Source organism: Eleutherodactylus coqui, chromosome 8 (assembly GCF_035609145.1).
Source record: "Eleutherodactylus coqui strain aEleCoq1 chromosome 8, aEleCoq1.hap1, whole genome shotgun sequence".
NCBI classification, from domain to species: domain Eukaryota; kingdom Metazoa; phylum Chordata; class Amphibia; order Anura; family Eleutherodactylidae; genus Eleutherodactylus; species Eleutherodactylus coqui.
The window spans coordinates 54,369,053-54,396,985 of record NC_089844.1 but is presented as its reverse complement, the minus strand read 5'-3'; the positions used below and the strand labels follow the sequence as shown (position 1 = coordinate 54,396,985).

At 41.0% G+C, this 27,933-nt stretch overlaps 1 protein-coding gene across 1 annotated transcript in view; it reads left to right on the top strand.

Moving 5' to 3' along the window:
• The window catches only part of CPS1 (carbamoyl-phosphate synthase 1), an 87,460-nt gene that overhangs the window by 3,035 nt on the left and 56,492 nt on the right, over window positions 1–27,933 (top strand). Inside the window, exons 2-15 of the mRNA XM_066575629.1 lie at window positions 2,543–2,652; window positions 7,312–7,456; window positions 9,316–9,405; window positions 10,880–10,936; window positions 12,394–12,486; window positions 19,645–19,734; window positions 20,484–20,612; window positions 20,719–20,825; window positions 21,221–21,362; window positions 21,442–21,519; window positions 22,143–22,241; window positions 22,513–22,608; window positions 25,191–25,380; window positions 27,346–27,503. Of these exons, the coding sequence (XP_066431726.1) occupies window positions 2,543–2,652; window positions 7,312–7,456; window positions 9,316–9,405; window positions 10,880–10,936; window positions 12,394–12,486; window positions 19,645–19,734; window positions 20,484–20,612; window positions 20,719–20,825; window positions 21,221–21,362; window positions 21,442–21,519; window positions 22,143–22,241; window positions 22,513–22,608; window positions 25,191–25,380; window positions 27,346–27,503 (1,584 nt within the window). The remainder of the gene's footprint in view (window positions 1–2,542; window positions 2,653–7,311; window positions 7,457–9,315; window positions 9,406–10,879; window positions 10,937–12,393; window positions 12,487–19,644; window positions 19,735–20,483; window positions 20,613–20,718; window positions 20,826–21,220; window positions 21,363–21,441; window positions 21,520–22,142; window positions 22,242–22,512; window positions 22,609–25,190; window positions 25,381–27,345; window positions 27,504–27,933) is intronic.

Genomic DNA, 27,933 nt, shown 5'->3' with positions numbered 1-27,933 from the left:
GCGAAGCCGGGTATATCAGCTACTCTGTTTATAAGTTTATGGTTCTCTATATGGTGCACTTAATTTTTCCAAATGTATACGAACAAAGATATAATTCTAAATCAGCCCTGGAATAAAGCTGTACTGATACATGTGTGCCAGTGAAGACAGCAGCATCCTAGACACACAGTCCTTACATCCATTATATTACTGGGAGGGACACAACCACATGAAAAAAGTCTAAAAACGATGCCTGTCAGAGGGGTGTGGATGAGGGAATAAGGTTGGAGCCTGAAATTTGTGCAACTTTTTTAAACTTAAGGCAACGAATGACATTTGTGAAATTATTTTGGAGTGTCATTAGTGTCTATAGCCTTTAAGGATAAAGGCTGAATATACTCTGATTACAATATCGTTCATCACCGTGTCCCTCCTGTTGAGGTCAAAGTGAGAAGTGACGCATTTTTATAAATTTCCTTGGCACAGCAATTCTGCAAAAGAAAAGGCCAAGGTTAAATTGGGGTAGTGAGCACTGATCTAAGTAGGGAAACTGTGGCTTCTGCACATCCAAACTTTCCACTATCAAATATATACTTTCTTTTACAAACTAGACTCATAATAGATTAAAAAGATATTTTTTTGTTTCTGGATTTTTTTCACTGCATTAGAAATTTGCTCATTTGCTCCTTCATATGCTGGATGAAGCTCTATACGTTTTTTTCATTCCTTACTTCAGTAACTATACAGAACTTCAGTATGAACGTCAGACATGTCTTTATATAACTGTCATGGAGTCTCTCTGGTAAAACTGACAGAGTTACTGGATATCTATGACATATATTAACCCATTCCAATCCACTGTCTGACGTCTGAAGACATTATGATTTAAGGTTGTACAACTCCGATGTTGGAAAATGTTCGTCATGGTTCTCTTACTGTATATTGCCAGCCTCTCTGCTATCGCAGCCTATCCAACATGTCACCTCATGCAGTACTGGCTTTAGCCAGCAGATAGCGCTGTTCTATAATGGCAGAAAAAGAGTAAGTCCCCTAGGAAAACCAGGATACTAATTGGATTGGAAAGGGTTAAATATTGCAAGGGAAGTTCTATTACTGATCATGGTTTCAAGATTTTAGTTGCAGGAGAAAGTTTTGCTTTTAGTAGCAATCATCCTGTATGAGTTTGGTTATTTCGGGATAGTTCTCATACAGGCAGGAGTATCATGAATCTGTGTTTCATAGCTCTGTAATACAGTGCCTACAGCCTATTATGAGGACATATTGTATAGTAGTGATGAGTGAACATTACAAAAGTTCAAATTAACCGTTCTGAATTAGTTCAAAATTAACTAAAATTTCACAAAGCCCCTTTAAACTGGTGTATAACCTAGTCTAACAGCCATGTAAGCCCTGCACAGCACTCTTAGGTCACCTAGGACAAAATCTAAGTACTTTTCAGCTGTCTTTAAGGCAACATTAATGAAGAAGAAAGGAAGAAGAAATAACTTTAGTGAGTTTGGCTGAGATGAACTGCCCAAGGTTTGGGTTTGCACCAAACCGAACTTTTAGAAAAGTTCGACCCGAAATAGGATTCAACTGCTTCAGTTTACTCAATAGTACTGTAGAGTATCTTCACATCACCCCAATTTGTATGGAGGCAGAGATTTTTTTCTTCACACAGATACATGGTAGCGTGGTTGCTTAGTGGCTGGCCACACTGTGGCCTTGAGTTTTGAACCATCCATCACCATCATATGCATGGAGCTGACATATCTGAGGTTTCTTTGAGGTACTCTGGTTCCCTCTCCCACTCCCAAAACATACTTTTAGCATAATTGGCTTCCCTTTAAAAAGTAGCCCCAATGTGTGTCTGGCTGAAATAAGGAAATTAGATTGTGAGCCTCACTGGGGACAGATGACAATCGCTGTGCACTACTGTGGGATATGTTGGTGTTATATAAACCAAGGTATTAAGTAATCTGTGAGAAAAAAATCATTGCATGTTTCACTGGATGTCAGGTATTCTCCTCTAGAAGCATTGTTTCTAGTGAAGAATATATTGCCTTACAGGGTGCGTGAACACAGCTCTAAAAACCATTTACACAGCCCTAATTATCATTTACATCGCTTAACGTACTGCTTCTCATTGAGGATATCCCTCTGGTGTATGCAGTCTTACAGGCAATGCTCCATGGGATAAATGTATGCAAATTAGCTCTTCTCCAGAAGAATGAAAACTGCCTCTCTAGTGCCATCTATTGGTAGCTACACTATAAGTCAATGTATCATCCGTAAAAGAGGCTTAAAACTGAGGATATTAGCTAAACTAAACACCTATCTGTGACCACAGTTGCCTACAGATGGGTGTCTGGTTATGTTTCAAGGCTCTTTTATGGGTCAGGCGCTGGCCGACGGGGCGGCTACCTCTAGATGGCACTAGAGAGACTAATTTGCATGCATTCAATGTCATTATATTGAAAATATTCACCTCTTTACAACAATGCATTGCAAATATGGTAACAATGCCACCATATAATGTAGGGATTTAACTTTTTCCTTTCAGGCACAAACTGCCAATTTAGTGCTGGAAGATGGGACCAAAATCAAAGGGTACTCCTTTGGTCACCCTGCGTCAGTAGCCGGAGAGGTCATCTTTAACACCGGACTGGGCGGGTGAGTTGGATTTCAAGTGAAGCTCAGTTGTATTTCTTAGCCATAGTGCATCATAGCTACAGGGGTTTACTGTAGTACGCATAGCAGGTCTGTGAGCAGACGAGAGGCTTTTGGGGAACCCTACATTAACCCAGTAAGGGTATGATCGCGTTGCTGATTTGATGCAGATTTTGTCACAGATTTTGGAATGATCTGCAGCAGATTTCACGATTTCAAATTAAAGGCATGAAATCTGCTCAGATCTGCAACAACATCTACAGCAAATGAGGAACGTGTTAATGAACCCTAATGATCTCAAGCCCTTTACACATGTTGCCGGTCATGGTCTGCTCACTAATACTGTCAGCAATGCATAAAATATATTGGGACCGGTAATAGGAAAGTCCGTTGTTGCTTTATAAGCTTTAAAAATGATAGTTTTACCAACAAATGTGAAATATAATGTCAATATTTTGTAATTAAAAAGCAACTACTGCTGCATCTCAAGCAAACTGTTACAGATAGCATAAATACAAAACACAGTGATAAGTTCTGCTCCCATTGATTTGCAGACGTTTCTTCTTTTACCATTGACAGAACTTTCATTCTTACACCCCAACATGTTGCAGTATATTTAGAAGGGTTGGATGGGATTAAAGGAAAGGGTCTTTTATGTTTTAGAAACACAAAAGACCCACCCTTGTCTGCTACATCTGTAACAGCCATGAGACTCAATAGAGACCAACACAACTCTAGATTCAATAGAGATCAACACAACTCTACTACATATGTAACAGCCATGAGACTCAATAGAGACCAACACAACTCTACTACATCTGTAACAGCCATGAGACTCAATAGAAACCAACACAACTCTCCTACATCTGTAACAGCCATGAGATCTAATAGAGACCAACACAACTCTCCTACATCTGTAACAGCCATGAGATCTAATAGAGACCAACACAACTCTGCTACATCTGTAACAGCCATGAGATTCAATAGAGACCAACACAACTCTACTACATCTGTAACAGCCATGAGACTCAATAGAAACCAACACAACTCTCCTACATCTGTAACAGCCATGAGATCTAATAGAGACCAACACAACTCTGCTACATCTGTAACAGCCATGAGATTCAATAGAGACCAACACAACTCTACTACATCTGTAACAGCCATGAGACTCAATAGAAACCAACACAACTCTCCTACATCTGTAACAGCCATGAGATCTAATAGAGACCAACACAACTCTGCTACATCTGTAACAGCCATGAGATTCAATAGAGACCAACACAACTCTCCTACATCTGCAACAGCCATGAGACTCAATAGAAACCAACACAACTCTACTACATCTGTAATAGCCATGAGATTCAATAGAGACCAGCACAACTCTACTACATCTGTAACAGCCATGAGACTCAATATAAACCAACAGCCATGAGACTCAATAGAAACCAACACAACTCTCCTACATCTGTAACAGCCATGAGATCTAATAGAGACCAACACATTTCTGCTACTTCTGTAACAGCCATGAGATTCAATAGAGACAAACACAGCTCTACTACATCTGTAACAGCCATGAGATTCAATAGAGACCAACACAACTCTACTACATCTGTAACAGCCATGAGACTCAATAGAGACCAACACAACTCTACTACATCTGTAATAGCCATGAGATTCAATAGAGACCAGCACAACTCTACTACATCTGTAACAGCCATGAGATTCAATAGAGACCAACACAACTCTACTACATCTGTAACAGCCATGAGACTCAATAGAAGCCAACACAACTCTACTACATCTGTAACAGCCATGAGACTCAATAGAAACCAACACAACTCTACTACATCTGTAACAGCCATGAGACTCAATAGAAACCAACACAACTCTACTACATCTGTAACAGCCATGAGACTCAATAGAAGCCAACACAACTCTACTACATCTGTAACAGCCATGAGACTCAATAGAAACCAACACAACTCTACTACATCTGTAACAGCCATGAGATCTAATAGAGACCAACACAACTCTACTACATCTGTAACAGCCATGAGATTCAATAAACACCAACACAACTCTACTACATCTGTAATAGCCATGAGATTCAATAGAGACCAACACAACTCTGCTACATCTGTAACAGCCATGAGATCTAATAGAGACCAACACAACTCTACTACATCTGTAACAGCCATGAGATGCAATAGAGACCAACACAACTCCACTACATCTGTAACAGCCATGAGATTCAATAGAGACCAACACAACTCTACTACATCTGTAAAAGCCATGAGATTCAATAGAGACCAACACAACTCTACTACATCTGTAACAGCCATGAGATCTAATAGAGACCAACACAACTCTACTACATCTGTAACAGCCATGAGATTCAATAGAGACCAACACAACTCTACTACATCTATAACAGCCATGAGATCTAATAGAGACCAACACAACTCTACTACATCTGTAACAGTCATGAGATTCAATAGAGACCAACACAACTCTACTACATCTGTAACAGCCATGAGACTCAATAGAGACCAACACAACTCTACTACATCTGTAACAGCAATAAGATCTAATAGAGACCAACATAACTCTGCTACATCTGTAACAGCCATGAGACTCAATAGAGACCAACACAACTCTACTACATCTGTAAAAGCCATGAGACTCAATAGAGACCAAGACAACTCTACTACATCTGTAACAATCATGAGATTTAATAGGGACCAACACAACTCTACTACATCTGTAACAGCCATGAGATTCAATAGAGACCAACACAACTCTACTACATCTATAACAGCCATGAGATCTAATAGAGACCAACACAACTCTACTACATCTGTAACAACCATGAGATTCAATAGAGACCAACACGACTCTACTACATCTGTAACAGCCATGAGATCTAATAGAGACCAACACAATTCTACTACATCTGTAACAGCCATGAGATCTAATAGAGACCAACACAACTCTACTACATCTGTAACAGCCAAGAGATCTCATAGAGACCAACACAACTCTACTACATCTGTAACAGCCATGAGATTCAATAGAGACCAACACAACTCTACTACATCTGTAACAGCCATGAGACTCAATAGAGACCAACACAACTCTACTACATCTGTAACAGCCATGAGATTCAATAGAAACCAACACAACTCTACTACATCTGTAACAGCCATGAGACTCAATAGAAACCATCACAACTCTACTACATCTGTAACAGCCATGAGACTTAATAGAGACCAACACAACTTTACTACATCTGTTGCAGCCATGAGACTTAATAGAGACCAACACAACTCTACTACATCTGTAACAGCCTTGAGACTCAATAGAGACCAACACAACTCTACTACATCTGTAACAGCCATGAGATTCAATAGAGACCAACACAACTCTGCTACATCTATAACAACCATGAGATCTAATAGAGACCAACACAACTCTACTACATCTGTAACAGCCATGAGGCTTAATAGAGACCAACACAACTCTACTACATCTGTAACAGCCATGAGACTCAATAGAGACCAACACAACTCTACTACATCTGTAACAGCCATGAGATTCAATAGAAACCAACACAACTCTACTACATCTGTAACAGCCATGAGATTTAATAGAGACCAACACAACTCTACTACATCTGTAACAGCGATGAGATCTAATAGAGACCAACACAACTCTACTACATCTGTAACAGCCATGAGACTCAATAGAGACCAACACAACTCTACTACATCTGTAAAGGCTATGAGATTCAATAGAGACCAACACAACTCTACTACATCTGTAACAGCCATGAGAATCAATAGAGACCAGCACAACTCTACTACATCTGTAACAGCGATGAGATCTAATAGAGACCAACACAACTCTACTACATCTGTTAAGCCTATGAGATTCAATAGAGACCAACACAACTCTACTACATCTGTAACAGCCATGAGATGTAATAGAAACCAACACAACTCTACTACATCTGTAACAGCTATGAGACTCAATAGAAACCAACACAACTCTACTACATCTGTAACAGCCATGAGACTCAATAGAAACCAACACAACTCTACTACATCTGTAACAGCCATGAGACTCAATAGAAACCAACACAACTCTACTACATCTATAACAGCCATGAGATGTAATAGAGACCAACACAACTCTACTACATCTGTAACAGCCATGAGATTCAATAGAGACCAACACAACTCTACTACATCTGTAATAGCCATGAGATTCAATAAACACCAACACAACTCTACTACATCTGTAACAGCCATGAGACTTAACCCTCTCCCATCCACTGTCTGACGTCTAAAGACATTATGATTTAAGGCTGTACAGCTCTGATATTGGAATAAGTCCATCGGGGTTCTCTTACTGTATATTGCCAGCCTCTCTGCTGTCAGAGCCTATCCAACGTGTCACCTCATGCAGTACTGGCTTCTGCCAGCAGATAGCGCCATTGTATAACAGCAGAAAAAGAGTAAGCCCACTAGGAAAACCAGGATATAAATTCGATTGGAAAGGGTTAACAGTACAGAGACCAACACAACTCTACTACATGTGTAACAGCCATGAGACTTAATAGTGAGATACTCACTACACAATCTTGTCTTCTACCTTCAGATATGTAGAAGCTGTGACAGACCCAAGCTACCGTGGACAAATTCTCACCCTTACCAACCCGATCATAGGGAATGGTGGAGCACCTGACACCAAAGCACTGGACTCCTATGGTCTTATGAAATACCTTGAATCAGAACATATTCAGGTGAGTGCAGTTAACATCTTTGCTTTACCCCTATCCCAGATTCACTTCATCTGTTAACCTTTTTGGTATTCTTTGTATTGGCACTGTGCCTAGACTAACACCATGACAGGTCATTCCATATATCAGCCTGTGGCTTGTCTAATGATCGCTCACCCTCTGCATGCCCGCTGCTCACGTGACATCTAGTCTAACTTTTACAGATTTACTATTGAAGATTTTTGGGTGCAAAGTGAACCACAAAACTGTCTTACATGCTTTAACCTGTTCCCGCTGCAGGGCGTAAGTTTACGTCCTGGCAGCAAGTTACTTCCCGCAACAGGGTGTAAACTTACGTCCTGGGGATAGCACGAGATCACATATGATCCCGCAGCGGGAGCCGGCTGTCAGTCACAGCGGGCATCCCGCTGCAACAGCTGGGGGGCATCGGAGATGCGCCCCCTGCTGTAAACCCCTTCCCTGCCGCGATCTATGTATGAAAGAGTTCACAGAGGGACCACGCTCCCTCTGTGTCTTCGGCCGGCTCTCGCAATGTTATCACGAGAGCCCGGCCTGTTGCCATGGCAACACAGGACGCCAGACACTGGCGTCCTGTATTGCCTATGCCTATGATCGCTGTATAAGTGATAAGGCATGGCAGGACAGTAGCCTTATCACAGCGATCATCAGGGCTGTGGTGAAAGTCCCTCAGAGGGACACAATTGTTGTAAAAAAAAAAAGTTTAAAAAATGTAAAAAAGAGTAAAAAAACATTTTTTATGCTTTTTCTCAGATTAGCATAAAAAAGGTAAAAAAAAAATAAAACCCCACATATTTGGTATTGTTGCATCCGTAACAACGCGTACAATAAGATGCACATGCTTTTGACTGTGCACAGAAAAAATCGTTTAAAAAAACGCTAAAAAACTGAGGCAAAATGCTAATTTTTAGTATTTTGCCTCACTAAAAACGTAATAAAAGTGATCAAAAAAGCTGTATGTACCCCAAAATGGTACCAGTAAAAACTATAGCCCGTCTCGCAAAAAAAAATAAGCCCTTATGGAGCTCCGTACATCAAAAAATAAAAAAGTTACAGGACTTTGAATGCAGCGATTTAGAAAAAAAAAGATTTCCAAAAAAAAGGGTTTTTATTGCAGAAAAGTGGAAAAACCTAAAAAAAGTAATAATTTTGGTATCGTTGTAACCGTACCGACCCGCAGAAAAAATGGATTGTCTTATTTATGCTGCATGATTAACACTGTAAAAAAAAAATCTATGGCAGAATTGATGCGTTTTCTCTCCCTACGATCATAAAAAAAAAAAAAAAAGTTTTACAATACAGTCAATGTACCCAAAAATGACGCTGATAAAAACTACAGTTCGCCACGCAAAAAACAAGCCCTCATACGGCCGCGTCGACGGAAAAATAAAAAAGTTATGACTTTTGATAAATGGAAAAGAAAATCCGACAAAAATTGTTGCGTCCTTAAGCCCAAAATAGGCCATGTCATTAAGGGGTTAAACCACATTTATTATTTTTAGATTCTTTGAGACCCTTTTTTTTGACATGTCCGAAACAGTGCATGCCCTTGTGAAAAAGGGGCGAGGCCTCAATGCAGAAAAGTTGCACCAAAGTTCCACAAATCTGGCGTAAACTAAGCAACTCACATGTGGTATAGAGTTGGACAGTCTAAAAATATACCAGATTTATCATTCAGTAGAGTCACTATGATAAATCTGTCACATTTAAAGACCGTCTACCTTAAGTTTGCACTGTCTAATTATATTAAACCGTATTAGTAAACCTACCCCACTATATCTAGTCCTATTGTGAAGATGATGGCAGCTTTATGGACAATCATCAATCATGTATTTGCCTTGTAGGTGTCTGGTTTACTGGTCTTGGACTACAGTCATGAATATAGCCACTGGGGGGCAGTCAAGTCACTCTCACAGTGGCTGCAAGAAGAGAAGGTTTGTAGAATACATACGCTTTATATCAACATGCGCTGTGAACAGTGTATGATGACCGTACACAGAGCAATGTTTCCTTTTGAGTCTACCATAGTAACCAATGATTATACATTAAAAATGGTACAAGCAAAGCGATACAAGATATGTATGTAAATAAAAAGTATTTCAGCAAATATTCATCCAAAATAGACATTTTTGGTTACATAGGAGCCAATCACAGCGGCATACAGTGAAGTGGCTCCATAGTATAGAGCCGCTGGGCACTCCGTGTCCCACCATACTACCTCCTCTATATGCAGTACTCAGATTGGAGTCAAGAGCAGAGGAGTAAAAAGCTTAAATCTGCTCAATTTTTAAGATGATGTGCGGACTTTAAAATCTTAAACAGGCTCTACTCTGTAGCAGGTTTGCTTCACATTTTGCAGCAGATTGCACCCACAATTAAATCCACACGTAAAAGGCAGATTCTTACATGGTTCTGGTGAAAGAAAGTGCGCACTTAGTCTATGGCCGTCTTTACAAATGAGTATCGCGAGCACATTTAGGCAGACGTATTATGGTACAACAGCAGGACCTCTTGTGGTTCAATTCTGTATAATGTAGACCACCAGAGATTACTTAACCATTGCGACTGTAATCCACACACTATAATTTACTCATATAATGGCTGTTTTTAAGCAGCCTAATCTTTCTTTTTTTTTTCCTTTCTAGTTTTTAAGGCCAGTTCCTTCATTCTACACACTAAAAATATAAAATTCAAATTTCCACTATACCTTAAAAACTATTTTCTTTGCAAATATTTTCATAAATGTGCTCGTTACCCTGATTTATTTTCTTTAATTATAACTTACATTATTTGCATCGGAACATCAAAAACAGCAAAACAAGCATCACGCATCAGTCTATTGGGAGATCTTTGGCAATACTATCCTTTCTCAGATATGAAAATGAGCAACGTTCAGGCGCAAATGAGAACTAAACATGAGAAATGGCATTTATCATCCTGAAATGAACGAATCAGCTCTGTATTAGATCAGACAGTTGTACAATATCGCCATCTAGTGGACATTTTATACTAATGCAGCATTGACATAATTATTTGATATACTGTACTTACAATTCTTACATTAGAATATACATTGTTATTTCAAATTCTATGATATTGAAGCCACATTTACAAACGAAATGGTTTCCGGATAAAGATAGAAAGTGAGCCATACATATAAATGTTCCTATTAGTTATCTTTTTGGAATGAAAGGAAATGTTTAGCATGGACAACATCACTGGCTTACTCTATGCCTTTTTTTCTCCTATACAAGTCTCTTTTACATATGACAACTCTATTAAAATAATAGGTATTTTTATGACTACACAACAGCTTTGTGACTCAAAGGGATGTGATGTACAAGGGGCATGGTATACAGTGTATATAATATGCATTCTAATAGGACGTGACATTTTATCTACTTGCAGGTTCCTGCACTTTGTGGAATTGATACAAGAATGTTGGCCAAAAAGATTCGTGACAAGGTAAGTTAAAAGGATTGTCCACATGAAACAATCCTTTTTAATAGATGGGTCCCCCAATGTTAAGCTCATCACAAAGTGTCCTGAGGCTGAAACCCCAGCTATCAATGATAATTTGCTAGGGAAGTAAACAGCAAATGTTTTGTTTCCTTGCAGCATTGCCACAGGGGTAATATAGGATTACATAGAACTAATTGCAGTCAATGGACTGACCGTGTAATGCACAGATCTGGCTATACTCCAAAGCAAGGGACACTCCTTTCAGCCACTCACCGTTCCGGGTAATAGATAAGAGTGTTCTTGAATTTCCCATAGGGGTGTCTGGATCTTTCACTATTGATGACCTATCCTATGGTTGGTCAACGTAGTTGAGTGTCAGTGGTCCACTGCTTGGGATCCCCATCGATCACCCGGACTGCTATCATTGTGGACAGTGCTGGAAGCAGATAGCATTGTCTGTATTACAGCAGCGCCGTTTGGTGCTGCAGGCACAGCTTCCATTAAATTCAATGCAAGCTGTGCCTGTGGTATTAAATGGAACCACTGTAATGTTAATAGTGTCCCCACTGCCAGCAGACTGGGTGATTAGATTATCAGGGACCTTGAGTAGCTGATCGCCATTGATTAACTATTGATGATCTGCCCTCCAGATAGGTCATCGATAGTAAAAGTCCTGAACAAACCCTTTAATAAAGCATTTGAAAATAGGTTTTCTACAACAGAAACCCAAATTAATGTTTCTTTATTCCTCTTCGCTCCTATCATAGTACTGTCAATGCAGCTCTGATAGACAGAGTACTGCACTATGTATAAGAAATCATCACCTCTTCATGCATATTAGTGCAGGGGTTGGGTTGTAGGGAGGTACAAAGTAGAACTTGATTCCGCATTCTATTTGCGCTCTATGAAAAGCAAATAAGATAGGACCATTATCTCTTTGGATATCCAAAATAGAGCCCCCAACCGAGGTAATATTTTTTTAAAATCCGAAAATAAATAGTGACCAATGATCTAAGGGTGGTTTTACATTTGTGCCGGGAAATCCGCTTCCTGCTCTATTCAGGGAGCAGAAAAGGGGGATCCCTGTGGTTAAGTGGTTCTGTCTCTGGACGGAACCGAACAGCGCTGGGCAGACCCCATTGATTATAATGGGGTCCATCTCTTTTTTTCTGCCCAGCTGACTGGTTTTGGGACGGTAGAAAAAGCGCTGCATGCATGCTGTATATGCTGCTGGATCTGCAATGGGAACTTCTGTCCAGAGGTTCCAATGTAGATGTAAAATCTAAATCATGAAAACAGAAGATCTTGTTATACCTTTTAAATAAGAACAATGCCACATAAAATGTGTCTAGTATATCTATATGTTATCTTTGCAGACATGTATCCCTGTGTTAACAATGATCATTCTATGCTGACATCATAGGATACCAGAATTATAACTGAATTCTTTCTTTAAACAGGGCAGTTTACTTGGTAAAATCGAATTTGAGGGACAGTCAGTGGAATTTGCTGATCCCAACAAGAGAAACTTAATTGCAGAAGTATCAACTAAGGTAAGAAAATATAACTTCACTTCATCCGGAATCCATTTGGCACCCTAATTATTAGTGAGGAGTGAACTTTTGAAGAGTTTAGTTCACCAAACTATTGCAAAACTTTTAGTCCTAATTAGGTCACATCGAACTGGAAGTTTACCAAAATCCCTAAAACTGATGTATAACATTGTCTAAAAGCCGTAAAAGCCCTGTATAACACTCTGAGAGTGCTACAAGGCTTTTAATGCTTCTAGACTAGTGTTTTGTGAACCAAACTAATAGAATGCTGTTTCGGGTAGAATTCTCCTAAAAGCTTGGTTCCGGTTTGTGCCGAACTGAACTTTTTAGTAAAGTTCAACCCAAAACAGGGTTTTACTTATTTAGTTTGCGCAATATTTCTAATTATACGTATGTAATATGCAGTATCAGCATCATAAACTGTATATATAGTTGGGCTGAATTTTCATTGTAGCCACCGCATAGTGAGTTGTGCCAAATTACACACTCTTCTTTACACAGTGACAAACGTAGCCCTGCTACTTTCATCTCAGTTAGGCTGCATTCATATGACCATGTGCAAGAGGTACCCATAAAAATTGGCCGCTAAACCCATCAGAAAGGACACACACACCCCTCCGTGTGCTGACCAATATTCACAGTTTACACAAAGCTATTCTTGCCCATGAGAACGAATGAGAATAGAACATACAGTGATTCTAATCACACAGACCATTGGTCTATGTGAAAAAATGCCTAAGTGAATAAGCTAATAGGTTATTATGAGTCCATGTACTGTCAGTGGAATACACGGATAGCGAATAGTCCAAAAATACTACTGTCTGAATGGACTCTAAGGCTGTTTGCACACGACAGAGCTGGATTCTGCATGCGGGAGCCCGCAGCGGAATCCGATCCTGATCGCTGCCGGTGACTACGCGTACCTCTCTCTTTTCATCCTTATCTGTTCTGACGGATGGTCGTGGCGAGCCGCCATCAGACATGCGCAGTACAGATTATTTTTTTTCAAAGGTTTATTTTTGCTGTGCCATTGCCATGGTAATTGCGGACAGGCCACAGGTCAGACGGCTTCCATTGACTTCATTGCAAGCTGTCCGGGTGGAATCCATGCAAAAATAGAGCATACTACGATTTTTCCTCGGCTCGTGGAGACCAGATGCAGGAAGAATCAATTTCCCATAGCATGCTATGGACGGTATTTGCTGCGGATCCACGGTGCGGGACCCTGTTGCGGATTCTGCAGCAAAAATCCGTTTGTGTGCATAAATAAGTGTCAAATGATGAGCTGTGCTCCTTATGATAAGTTGTTGTTCTGGTGCACAAACAGTGAACCATAAACGTTCTCTATATTGTTCAGTAAATTGGTTAATGGCACTCACAGCTCTTTCTTAACAGTTTACTAAACTGCATTCAGAGTATTAAATAGAGACTCTCAGGGTGCTTGCACACGAGTGAAAAATTTGTGCAAGTTTTGTGCATTACGAGACGCATAAAATTCGCACAAAATACAACCCCTTACTGTATTTTCAATGGGTGTATTTGCATGAGCGATTTTTCGCTTACAGCGAAACTGCCAGGCTGAAGAATAGCAGCATTATCTATTTTCGCGACCGTGTCGCACTAGAATAGAACATACAGATGTGTCGCATCTCGCACATCACGCAGCACACAGATGGAGTGACCATGTTCCGTGCAATGCAAGTCTTGTCTGAGAATATCGGCACAACTCGCTCTCACTCATGTGAAAGCACCCTAAATCAGAAGAAGAGGTACATCTACCTAGTTTCTAGATAGACTAGTTAGATTCTACTCAAAGATTGGCAATTAACTAGAGATGAGCGAGCACGCTCGGTTAAGGCAGTTACTCGAGTGAGCATCGCTCTTCTCGAGTAACTGCTTACTGGTCTGAGCAGATTCAGGGGGAGCGGGGTGTAGCGGGGGGGAATGAGAGAAATCTCTCTCTTCCCCCCCCCCCCCACTGCCCTCCGCTCACCCCCGCCACCCACTCGAATCTGCTCGGACCAGTAAGCAGTTACTCGAGAAGAGCAATGCTTGCTAATCTCTACAATTAACAGAAAGTTAAAGGGGTATTCCAGCCAAAAACATATATCGCCTATCCACTGAAGAGGTGACTAATCACCAGCCTTTGGGAGCCCCACTGATCATTAGAACGACACATTATTTTCGTAGGGAGAAGGGATAATCTGCAACCAGACACTTCTGATGGCACTTATTTCTTGGAGAAACAAAGCATTGGATACAGTATATTGAAATCCAACCTGATACTTCTTTTCTCTAATAGTATAATAGCTGTTACGATCGTGTGGGCAAGCTATGCATGGGGCCCACACGATTGTACCCAAAGAAGAATGGATGCACGCACACAGGTTGCACCAGGGTATTCACATGGGTTTCTGGCAAACTGACCCTGTGCTACAGGGGGAGGAATGGCATGGCCCTACCTAAGCCGGAACATTGCCCCAATAAGGGCAGCCCAGCGGTCTTCGGATCTGGGCCCTTGCTGATCCTAGGGGCCACACACCAGAACAGGACGCATTCACTTGCCACATGACAGGGACTGAACAACAGGACACACAGAGCCAGAATACACAGCATACAGCAGCCGCAATGCAACCACTAGTAACAGATAGGAAGCGGAATATAAATACCAGGTATTAGTTGACATTTTGTACAAAACATGAAAGCTAGCGGGCCAACTTCATGACTCCTGGTTATACTGCTAGTCCCTACACTAACCAGGACTCCAGCAGCACCAGACACAGTTCACACAGCAAGCTGCAACAGGACAGGACACAGATCACAGGTCACACAGCAAGCTGACACAAAACTGACAGCAAATAAACAAACAAACTGACATGAACCAGCACAGGGCACAAAACAAACAGCAAGCTTCAACAGACAAGGATTCATGACTGCTCACCCTGAACACCAGAAAGACTGACCAGGAGCTGGGTTTATATGTGAGCACAGACCCAGGAGATTGGCTAGCAGGAAGTACCACGCCCAGCCAACTCAATCAATTAACCCTGTGAGGGTTGTGCTGCTAGGAAGCTTTGAACTACAGATCCCAGCAGCACACGTAACAATAGCTGCATGCTGTATTATTACTGCAACCGAATGTGGTGTTGCTGCTGACGAGGGTTTTGCACAGTAAAATGCAGGAACAGACAGCAGAGACTTTTAAGATGATGCAGAGAAAGCTTGAGAATGTATTGACAAGCCCCCAATGTGTACAGTAGAGGTTGAGGCAACATTTTGGGCCCCAAACACTTTGTCAAGCCAGGGGGGATGAGAACAAGGACCCCTCCACTCCTGCAGCAACCTTTGGCCCCGGTTCTTATCCCTTCGGCTTGACAAAAGGGCTTCAGGCCCAAAACATTTTCTCAAGCTCTACTGTACTCATCGGGGGCTTTGTCAAGAAGTCCTTAATCATTTTTCTGAATAGATTTGACTTCTTGACAAAGGAGTAATATCCGGTACCGAAGTGTGTTGCATTATCCTATTTTTGTCAAAATCAAGTAGATTATACACCGTTCCAGCAGTACCTCTATCGCGGTCGACTGAGCACTTTTCTTGCATGTTTTTTTTTTTGCACATATCCACTTTATTTAATATTTTTCTGCATAATTTCCAAAATGTGTGCTGTTGTACATTCCTGTATTCTGGAGAGTACATGACCCCCGGATTTGCACTACCCTACCCTATGCCCATGGAGTGCTACCATTTGTGTTTGAAGGTTTCGAACAGAGCCCTCAAAATAAAGCAGTCTGAAAAGAGCCTAATGTATATGGGCAGCTTTAAATGACAAGTTCTGCTTCATGTCTACAAAGTAATAAAGTAGCAAGCGGTAGAGGGCAAAAAGTGGATTTCATAATAGGATTGTCATGGTCACAGAAATGACTAACCGTCTGAATTATTGAAACAGCCTTCTCTATCAGGGCACACTGCTCATCTAGTTACAGGTCAAACAATGAATAGGTAATCGTTAACTCATTATGTTCATATGTCATCATGAAAACCCCTAAATTCCTCGTTAAATGTCTAATTCTATCATATAATCCCCAGTGACCCTGCTAATACTTGTATTTTCCTGTATTGGGCTTTTTTGAAGGCTGTCCATCCAATTATCTCTGTGTTACAATACCCCTAATAAAAGCGCCAGGTCATGTAATTTAATGGTCTATTAGGGAGTTGAGCTGTCAGAATAAGTTAAGAATCTGACACATTTGCAGATGATCTGGGACACAACAGGAGGAATATTTCATAACTCCAATTTGAAGGCTTTAAAAGCCATCTCGTAAAATAAAGTTGACAATAATGAAGTTTACCATTGGCAATAATTAGTGAGCGCAGTAATCTGTCTGCTTCGGTGATAAACAGCCGCTTAATATGAACCAGCGTGAGATGCATTTCTTTTCAGCAAGAGCCAAAAATTGATTTCTTAACATCTACTTCTGCCTCTTTCATTAACGCTCTGTTCACACCCGTACCGTAGTCTCAGTATGTTTTTGTTAATAGGCTCTGAGGTAAGAACTTATTACATGTCTCCAGCAGATATTGTATATGGAAGACGTCCGTAACCTGTTTTAAATATAATAAGTGATATTAAGCCATTAGCTACTGAAGAGAAAAACATCCATAAAAGATCTTACTAGGCACTATTGAAATCAAATAAGCATTACTGTTATTAACAATTCACAGCCAAACCAATTATCAATGGGAACAAATGAGGCAACCAAGCGAAAAACTTCCATAATAGATGTGCAAAGGGGCAGTGATACTGTGCTGATGCTAAAGTCCAATTCGGGCTATAATGCTAAGTGCCTGCTATGTGACTCTGACCCAAGAGCTGCTAATAGGTAGTCCTTTGTACAAAGCTGGTATTTAATCAGGACCAATACGGGCCTGAGGTTAGATAGCACCCCATGCAGAATGCTTTTTGGCAAACCCCATCAAAAACAATATATATATACTGCACTGCTAGGCAGCATGCCAGTATTCTGCTTGTGCCGAAAGCTGCAGCTCAGTGAATAAATACTGTACGAGAACCAAGCTGATAACATAAATACAGCACCAGAACCAAGCTCATAACATAAATACAGTCCAAGAACCAAGATAATAGTATAAATATAGAAACAGAACTAAGCAACTGTGTTGCAATGATGCTGATAGGGTGACTATTGCACCTCGGAATATCGTAGGGGAGGAGACAAAGCTAGGAGGAAGATACATGTAGCTTCACAAGAAGAACATCTTGCTAGGCGGACCTAAGGAGGTGATCACTCCCAGCCTGCATTTAACTAACAAGCTGGTGGGCAGTACCTTGTGTTTGCTCTTGCATACTTAGTCGAGTGTGTAGTGTAAGTAAAGCAAGTAGTGATAGATACAGACTGAGCTACTGAATCCGGAAGCATAGTTGCATGGTCACTGAAGAGTGCTGGTCCGAGGAGCAGAGAAAAGTTGGTGTCCATAATTTGCCAGAGGGTACGCCTGGAGACAAGTAGAAGCAGGCAGCATGGCAGGTATAGAGTTCAAGTTGGGCCTTAATGTAGCCTAGGTAAACCCAGTGCCAATACCACCACCAACTCCATTCTGTAGACTGGAAGGCCACAAGTTAAGCAGACTGTTTGCTGAGTTGCGGTTTTGTTACCTGCCAAATTAAGAGCTGAGTTTTGATGGAATCCAGGCTTTCCTATTTTCCACATGCAGCACCCTGCGGTCACGCCAAAGCACCTCCCGGTCACGTCACATAGAAGAAGATGGCACATACTACATCTTATGGTGTATACTGCGAACTGTACAAGTATCAGTGACTTTGTTGCTTCCAAACCATTTCCAGAACACTCTGAAACATTTAACCCGTATAAGAAGAAGGATTTACTGAAACCTTAAGAAGCCATAAGAAGTGTTTACCATCGTGTTGCAAGTCCTTTTTCTTGTAGTTTTGGTTACTGGATACAGGAAAGAGCTGTTGTAACGTTATTACTTGAAGCCATGAATCTGAAGCTTTGCCTTTCAGAGTTCTTCTATAAGAGAGACCCTATAGATTACTGCTCAGGATGTAACATTGATTTTTTTATCTGTCCTGCTACAATTAAGTACCTGCCGCATTATCTCCCATTTCACTATCTGGAGGGAGCTGCAGCATTGTTTATTCTGATCTTCCAGCATTAGATAGAATGCTAAACCAACATTGAATAAAAACTAACATGTGCACAAACACAACAGAACACAGAGAGATAGAGGAACCTACTTACAGGGGGTAGACAAAAATATGGAAACACCGTATGAAATGCATGCCTTAAGTTACATGGGATCATAAATCATATTTCAATAAGACATGTAGAGACCGATTTTAAGTAGAGGTAATATGACACAGATGCTGCCGGGCAGAAGTGAACATCTGTCCTAGGTGCAAGGTTCCATTAGTCAGGGGTTTCAGCCACTCAGCCGCTGTTACCAGTTGGCTCCCAAAACCACCCAGAGCAGGGCAAGAGGTGAAGTAAACACAAATTTGGCAGGAAAGCTCTCAGCTAAGCAGGGATCAAAAGGGCAGCTCATTGCTAATGATTAAAATCCCATGGATTTCGTACGGTGTTTCGATATTTTTGTCCACCCGCTGTATGTAAATAAAGACAATAGGGAATGGTGGAAAGAAGCGCAACAGGAGACAACTAATGATGATTGTCCATCAGAGAAATATCTTGCTGAACGCCGGGGTGGAAAAGAGGGTGCATTTTAAAACTACAGCCTTGAGGACTAACACAGTGTGTTCTGTCTTGTACAATAAGGTTTTACAAATGCGCAGACATCTATCAAAAAAGTATTCTTTTTAAGCCATAGAATTAAAACCCTTTCCATCAGATGAATGGTTTCTCATCCCGCCTAGTTATAAACGACTGCCTTGTAAGCTGGATATGAAAACTCACACCTGGTTTCTAACCTTTTAGCATTTGAAACAATTTAAAAATTGCAGTAAAAGAGACATACAGTAACTAATTTCAGTATTCATGTCAAGTAGACGCACCTGGAAGCTTTGCTTCAGCTTGTGAAAGTATATAGCAATCTGGAGAAAGACATCAACAACAGATGAAACGGGGATCGTTTGCAAAGTAATGTTCTTGTATTTCATTTTAGGAGGTGAAGGTATTCGGCAAAGGCAATCCTGTTAAAATTGTGGCTGTGGACTGTGGAGTCAAACACAACATCATCCGGCAGCTGGTAAAGGTAAGACGCCGCTTGTACCTCAGTGACTGCGTGTATCTACTATAGGGGTAGCCTGGAGAAAGGTCCTGTAGGTGATGTCCACCAGTACAGGCCTTCCCATCTCCATAATTAGTTTTGCAAAATTAGTAGAACCCTTTAGTTAAGACACTCAATTCTTTTGCAAGTGCCCAGTTGTCCTGTCCTTGCATGAAGGGAATGTGGCATACAAGGTTTACTCTCCTTTATGGAAGCTCCTATGCTTCAATTCTATTGCTAGGCTAGAGAACAATGGCAAGTCCTTTTGTAGAAAAGCACTTTGCAGCTCTTGGCATGAGCGATCGTTGTTGTTGCCAAAAAATTAAAGGGCTTGTTCAATCAGAGACAGCCCCTTTCAGAATGTGGCCTCTAATCAGCTGACTCCCCTGGCAAACAGCTGAATTGCTGGGGAAGTCATGGCCAGCCAGACATGTTTGCTGCAGGGAAAATGTAGTATCACATGATGGCCATTAAGATGAATGTTCCGGCTGATGGAGGGGGTGCCCTTAGCGGGGATCTTGTTGTATGACGCCCATGTGCCTTAATAGGGCATATGAACAGGATGTGTCTTCTTGATACTACCCCTTTAAATAAATATTTGGGCCTGATCCCAAATATTAAGATCATCCCTGTTCCCCAAGACTAACGTATTGGGAATTCTATATTGAATAGTTTTTTTAATTTAGAAAGGTACATTGTTAATCTGGATGTAAATGTTATTTTTCTCAAATCAGAGAGGAGCAGAAGTCAACCTGGTTCCCTGGAATCATGACTTCACAAAAATGGAATACGATGGTCTCTTAATTACAAGTGGGCCTGGAAACCCGGAATTGGCTCAGCCTCTAGTACAAAATCTGAAGAAGGTTAGTATGGTTTTCTTTCAATGGTTCTTAATCTTAAACCCTCTAGAAACCGACTTATCATGTAACGTATGTGCAATGGATAGCTGATTGTCTTCTCTTTGTGTAGGTCTTCAATAGTGATCGCCCTGAGCCAGTGTTTGGTATCTGTATGGGCAATGAGATCACAGCTCTGGCAGCTGGTGCCAAGACATACAGGTTGCCGATGGCGAACAGGTAAGTAAATAAGATGTAAAAACACAGAATGAGGTGTAAGTCCTCACCTGAATTTTTTTATTTATTTTACACATTATATATATATATATATATATATATATATATATATATATATATATATATATATATATATCGCTGTATATCACTAAATGTCCACATTGGGGCTCACAATCCAAGTTTAGCTATTTGTATGTTTTTAGAGTGGGGGAGGAAATCTGCACAAATAGGGCGAACAAACAAACTTGTCCTTGGTGGGATTTGAATCCAGGACCCCAGCACTGCAAGGCAACAGTGCTAACCACTGAGCCACTGTACCAAGTACAGTTCATATGTGGTGTTACAAAGTATAGTCCATGTACTAATTGTATATATGTACTGTATCTTTATTTGTACAGAGGGCAAAACCAGCCTGTTATGAACACAATGAATGCCCAAGCCTTCATCACGGCTCAGAATCATGCATATGGAGTAGATAGCAATTCTCTACCTGCCGGATGGAAACCACTCTTTGTGAACATAAATGATAAGAGCAATGAGGTGAGCAATATTTCAAAGCCTCTAATGTTAATCAGTAAGACATTTTTATGGATCTTCATAACTATCCATCTTGTTACAGGGTATCATGCATGAGACCAAGCCAATCTTTGCTGCCCAATTCCGCCCTGAGGCCAGTCCTGGGCCTGTTGACACAGAGGTATAGTAAATCATACTGAATTAGAACACTGTATACAATATCCAATTGTAATACTACAGAAGGGTTGGTGATCCAGGGATTATTCTGACTCCCAGATTGTAGTCGGAAGGGACTTTTTCTCTTGAATGGGGAAAATTAGCCTCTACTTCACTGGGGTTTTTGCCTTCCTCTAGATCAACATTGGGACATTGGGACATTGGGGGGGGGGGGGGGGGGCAGCTAATAGGCTGAACAGGATGAACATATGTCTTTTTTCAGCCTTACATACTATGTTACTATGCATTAGATTAACTGGTATAAGTTAGTACCAACATATAGGTTACTACTAGAGATGAGCGAGCATGCTCGGATAAGGCAGTTACTCGAGCGAGCATCGCTCTTCTTGAGTGACTGCATTCTCATCCGAGTAGGCTCGGGGGGCGGCGGGGAGAGTGAGAGAGATCTCTCTCCCCCCCCCCCCCCGCCACCTCTCCCGAGCCTGCTCAGACGAGAGTGCAGTTACTCGAGAAGAGCGATGCTTGCTTGAGTTACTGCCTTATCCGAGCATGCTCGCTCATCTCTAGTTACTATGGATAGTATGCAACAGACATTTATACTCATCTTGCTGTCCCCCATATCTCCAGTTCCTGTTTGATGTCTTCCTGTCAATGATAAAGAAGGGTAAAGGCACCACCCTGGCATCTGTAATGCCCAAACCTGCTCTACAGTCTAAAAGAATTGAGGTAAGAAAAAAACCCCATCTATTTGAAAGTAGTTCTGAAATAATAAGCTAGAAGTAATAAGTTTTCATAAAATCATTACATGCCTGAATTATCTTCAATTTTCACTTCTTATTATTTAAACTTTTATGAAATGTGAATTGCGCATCATTACTAGGAATCATATTTCAATCTATTCTAAATTAAAGGCTTCTTAATTAACTACACTGTCTCAGTGTGAGCATAAAAGCACTCTTAATGTCATGCTGTTTATTTTACATTTCCTGATTTGTAGGTATCAAAAGTCCTCATCTTGGGTTCTGGTGGTCTTTCCATTGGACAAGCAGGAGAATTTGATTATTCCGGATCTCAGGCTGTCAAAGCTATGAAAGTAAGTGAACAATGTTACTGTCCAGTGTGTAAAGCATTATGGCAAAGCTTATACTTAATTTCTATTTAGGTATTTTCACTTATTTAACCTTAAACGCTATGGAAACCTTTGAAATCTGTACACATATATCTTACTAAGTCTCTGCAGAAAAAATGATGCACTTTTTTTGTGTTTTTTGCACTGAATTTTCCCTCTTCTACATTTAGAAATCATCATGCTTGATTTATGGACTGTCCTATATTTAAATTTTCCTCTGCGGGCACTGATCAGCTAACTGAAATGTGCACAAGCTCAGCTCCCCCTCCCCTTTCCTCTTTCAGAGGCTGTGTAGCATAAACACACCCATTCAATACTACACAGCTATCTCTCAATCTATCTCATTCTCTCTCTGAGTAGCTGCTGGTCCTGTTCCCCCTCACTGCTCATAAATGCAAAAAAAGTCACCTAGAGTGAATTACAGCCCTCTCTAGTAGTAGCTTTCTATCCTCCACCCCCAACCACCACAGCACTGTCCTACAGCCTTCCGTAATAATTCAGTAGTAAAGCAGTGAATGCACATTCACAACAGGGAAGCAGGATAGGAGAGAAGCTGAAAAATAAGCTGTCAGTTTACTCTGAGGCCTTAGTCAGATGGGCGTTTTTTTTTTTTTGCGCGATTTGCGCATGCGCATGCGTCCGGCGAATTATTTATTTTTTTTTTAAACTATTGCTTTGCAATGGTATCGGACACATGAGCGCTTTTTATGTGCTCGTCCGATAAATTATAGAACAGAAATCGCAGATTGCACCTATCTGCGATCTGCGATTCCTGTTCTCTTCTCTATATGCGCTCAATGGGGCCGGCGGCAGCAGCGCTGACCCCATTGAGAACATATAGAAGACAAATCATTCTTCTCTGCCACAGCTGTAACAGCTGTGGCAGAGAAGAACGATGTTTGCCCATTGAATTCAATGGAGCCGGCTGTATTGCAATGGGCTGCCGGACAGCGCTGGATGAATTGTCGGGAAGGGCTTAAATATATAAGCCCTTCCCTGCAATTCATCCAGAAAAGTGTTAAAATAAAAAAAAAATATATACTTACCTTGTCCCGGCAGACGGAGTTCAGCGCGGCCGGCCTGCAGTGGGTGTGAAGGGGGTGTGAGTCAGACCTGCCCCCTGATTGGCTCAGCGCTGAGCCACTCAGAGGCAGGTCTCACTCACACCCATTCATGAATTCATGAATGGGTGTGAGTGAGTCCTGCCTCTGTAAGTATATATTTTTTTATTTTAACACTTTTCTGGATGAATTGCAGGGAAGGGCTTATATATTTAAGCCCTTCCCGACAATTCATCCCACACTCGCCCGCAGCGCATTGCTTTCAATAGAGCCGGCTGTATTGCCGGCTCCATTGAATGCAATGCGCTGGACAGCTCCAGCCCGTTTCTAATAAAAAAACGTGGCTAGGAGCAGATTTTCGGGCACCGGTCACGCGATTTGCGGATGCGCATCAGTCATGCGATCCGCAAATCGCGCGAAAAAACGCCCGTCTGACTAAGGCCTGACTGACATTATTTGCTAAGATTTCAGTCCTGCAGTCTGTTGTTCCTTGTTAAGAATCCAAGTATAGAAATCAAACATTCAGAAATGTTTTATGAAAACCAAATACAAAAAGTCTTCATCTTCATTGATTAAAAAAAAGAGTGCGGAGATGTGCATATCCTTTAAGTCTGAAGTGCAGCATTCAAATGTAGAAACTTGACTGCATAAATGTAAGTAGATATGAAAGAATCTTAAAGATTTATTGAAACAATGCCAGATGAACACAGGCCGGCAATGTTTTCGACAAAAGCCCTTTGAGAAAGCGGTAGGATGAGGACCATGCTGCGACCTTTGGTCCCTATCCTTCCCTGCTTGTCAAAGGGGTTTTGCCTGAAACTGCCTTTCTGAGTCCATCTGGAGTTGTTTCAATAATAAGATTCTCGATATCTACCTGTGTGTATGCTGTCCCGTTTCTACATTTGTCTACTGTTGAAGCCAATGGCAATCTGTCTGCTGGATATAGCACCCTGTACTTAGTCCCATAGGGGAGTCCTGCCACCCTCACAACTATTGAAGTACGACATTATCTCCCTAAAAAAGAAGATATTTGAGTGACATCATTTCCATCCAAAGACAAAAGGGTGGGATTATACAAGTCTGCCATTTCTGCCATACTGGTAGTGGCTCTAAAGTACAGAACAGATGTACTCTTTATAGAGCCATTCCAACTTGCATAAAACTGTTACCGGCTTGGTAGTCCTCATTAGTGCATGATGCGGAAACCATGGCTTATGAAGGTCAACAAGTCTGAAAGAGCTGTATAAGTTGCAGTAAATGGCTCTGTGTGCAAATGCAAAGTCCTATGTGTCAGAAATGCATTAGAATACATGGATACCATATTGACAGACTTCTGCTCCAAAGTATTGGAAATCATTTAGTTCCTTGACTCTTTCTTAGAGTATTATAGCCCTCTATATGGGAGTAATGATACAACACCGCTGCACTAGTGTGAGATTATACTGCTGAGCTAGATTATTTTTAATACTGATATCTTCTCTACAGGAAGAGAATGTGAAAACAGTCCTCATGAACCCCAACATTGCCTCTGTCCAGACTAATGAGGTGGGAATCAAGCAGGCCGACACTGTCTACTTCTTACCTATCACACCGCAATTTGTCACGGAAGTTATTAAAGCAGAACGACCAGATGGCATCATCCTGGGAATGGGTGGGCAGACGGCCCTGAACTGCGGTGAGTAGAACATGTTACGATTTTTTAGTTCTTGTTTGACGTTTTTGTCTTTTACTATTGATCAGTCTTGAGACTTGTAACTTGGAAATCTAAGAAACAAAACAAAACCAACATACAGTGATGGTAACACGAAGACTGATATACAGTCACATCCTGGCTATCCTTACATAAATGGAATACAGTAGTTCTAATAAAGAGGATCTATTACCTTTTTATATGTATCTGTTAGAGATTTAATAACTGATTTTACAGAATTTATTGTTCTTTAGGGTACACCGACCACCATCGGTTCTGCTCATTTTTAAGAAAACTCATTCATAGCATGCCCAAGGCTGCCAACCTCAATTTTTCTTTTTTTCTGGACATTTTATCTAAAAATCAGGGACAGCCAACATTTTTTACAAACATATTGAAAAAACAATAAGGGCCACGAATGAATCTGCAGTGTTTTTGAAAAACGTTGCAAATTCTAAATCTGCAGCATGTCTATCTATGCTGTGGATTTATGCTGCGGATTTCAACCCTTGCAATACAAGGGTTAAAATCCGCAGCTTTTCTGCAACTAAAAACATGGCCAAATCTGCACCATTTATGTGCGAATTTGGCCACTGTGCATTTAAAGCATATTTGCTGCGGAAAGCCCAAAGCAGATGCATGCCATGTGAAGATGCTCTGCAGGATGATAAGGATTATAAGAAATGCATGCCTTTAGGCCAGAAACTGATATGAACTCCTTACCAGCACTTACTGTGTGCTGTAAAATGACAATAATTATACCCTGTTTCCCCAAATATAAGACCTACCCTGATTGTTTGGGATTTTTTGAGAGGCTTGAAATATAAGCCATACCCCCAAAATAATCCCTAGCTGCATTATGAAAGCAATACATTACCTAGTAGTCTTGGTCCAGATCCCTCTCGCTGCTCTCTGTAGCTCCGACGCGCTTCTTGCAGTCCTCGCCTGCCTACAGAAGATCAGTTCCTGATTACAGGATTCATAAATCCAACCTCCAGGAAGCAATGGCTCTGATTGGTTTTCGAGCACTGCTCAGCCAATCAATGCAGTGCTCGGTCAACCAATGTGATCTATGTGATTGGCTGAGCAGCGGTTGAAGAACCAATCACAGCCATTGCATTGCAGAAGGCGGGATTTATGAATTGGCCAATCGATGCCATGGCTCAGCCAATTCATAAATCCCGCCTCCATAACGCAATGGCAGTGATTGGTTCTTTGACTGCTGCTCAGCCAATCAATACAGTGCTTGATGAACCAATCACAGCCTTCACATTGGTTCATTGAGCATTTCATTGGTTTTCGAGTGCTGCTCAGCCAACCAATTGGAGCCATCACTACCTGGAGGCGGGTTTATGAATCCTGTAACCAGGAAGCAATTGTCTGTGGGCAGCCAAGGACTGCAAGAAGCGTGTCAGTGCTCACGAGAGCAGCGGGAGACCTGGACCAACCCTGCTAAGTACAATAAGACATCCCCTGAAAATAAGAACTAGCACCTCTTTTGGGGCAAAAATTAATATAAGACAGGGTCTTATTTTCGGGGAAACACAGTAGTCATAATGACCTACCATTCTAAAAAAAAATCATAGAAACATCTATATTTTTCATGGACACTAAAAAAGTGCCCTATTTTTTCAGACTACAATTTCTGGAAAGCCAACCCAGATGATGCCTATGACACAACAGTAATGAAATGTATTAGCACAAACACATGCAACATGTTAACAGATCTTTAAAAAAAAAAGGAAGCCAGTCATTTAGGATATACATGCTATAATGTATTTACCTGGTTGACGTGATATGTTCGTCGCATGAGTATAGCTTTCCCACACAAAACTGATACCAATCAAACAACTCCAATGGGAACTAAACCACAAATATGAAAACTATTGGTCTGTGACAAGGCATACTGTATATGAACACAAATCTTATCCTATTTTGCTACCATGCCAGGTGTGGAACTCTTCAAGCGTGGAGTGCTTAAGGAGTATGGCGTGCGAGTATTGGGAACTTCAGTGGAATCTATCATGTTTACAGAAGACAGGCAGCTTTTCTCTGACAAATTAAATGAGATTAATGAACCCATCGCCCCAAGCTTTGCTGTGGAATCGGTAAGATTGCTTCAGTCCTTTACCTTATCAATATAAGGAAATTCTTTAAACTAACAGCAACTATCTAAAAAGTTCCTCATTTGCTTTCTGATTCATTTTGGTCTACCGATGATCATCCCGGGGGACAACTAAAGTGCTTACTGTGTATAGATTTATTACTTCAACCTTTAGTAAGCACCTCCTACTTCACGAACGGGCGACCAGAAAATGTATCTATGGCCGTAGAAAGGAAAGTATGGAATTTGGGGCCGTGTGTTTAATCAGTTAATTAATCAGATTTACATTAACCCTTTCCAATCCACTGTCTGACATCTTAAGACATTATGATTTAAGGCTGTACAGCTCCGACGTTGAAAGACATCCGTCGGGGTTCTCTTACTGTATATTGTCAGCCACTCTGCTGTTGGAGCCTATCCAACGAGTCACCTCA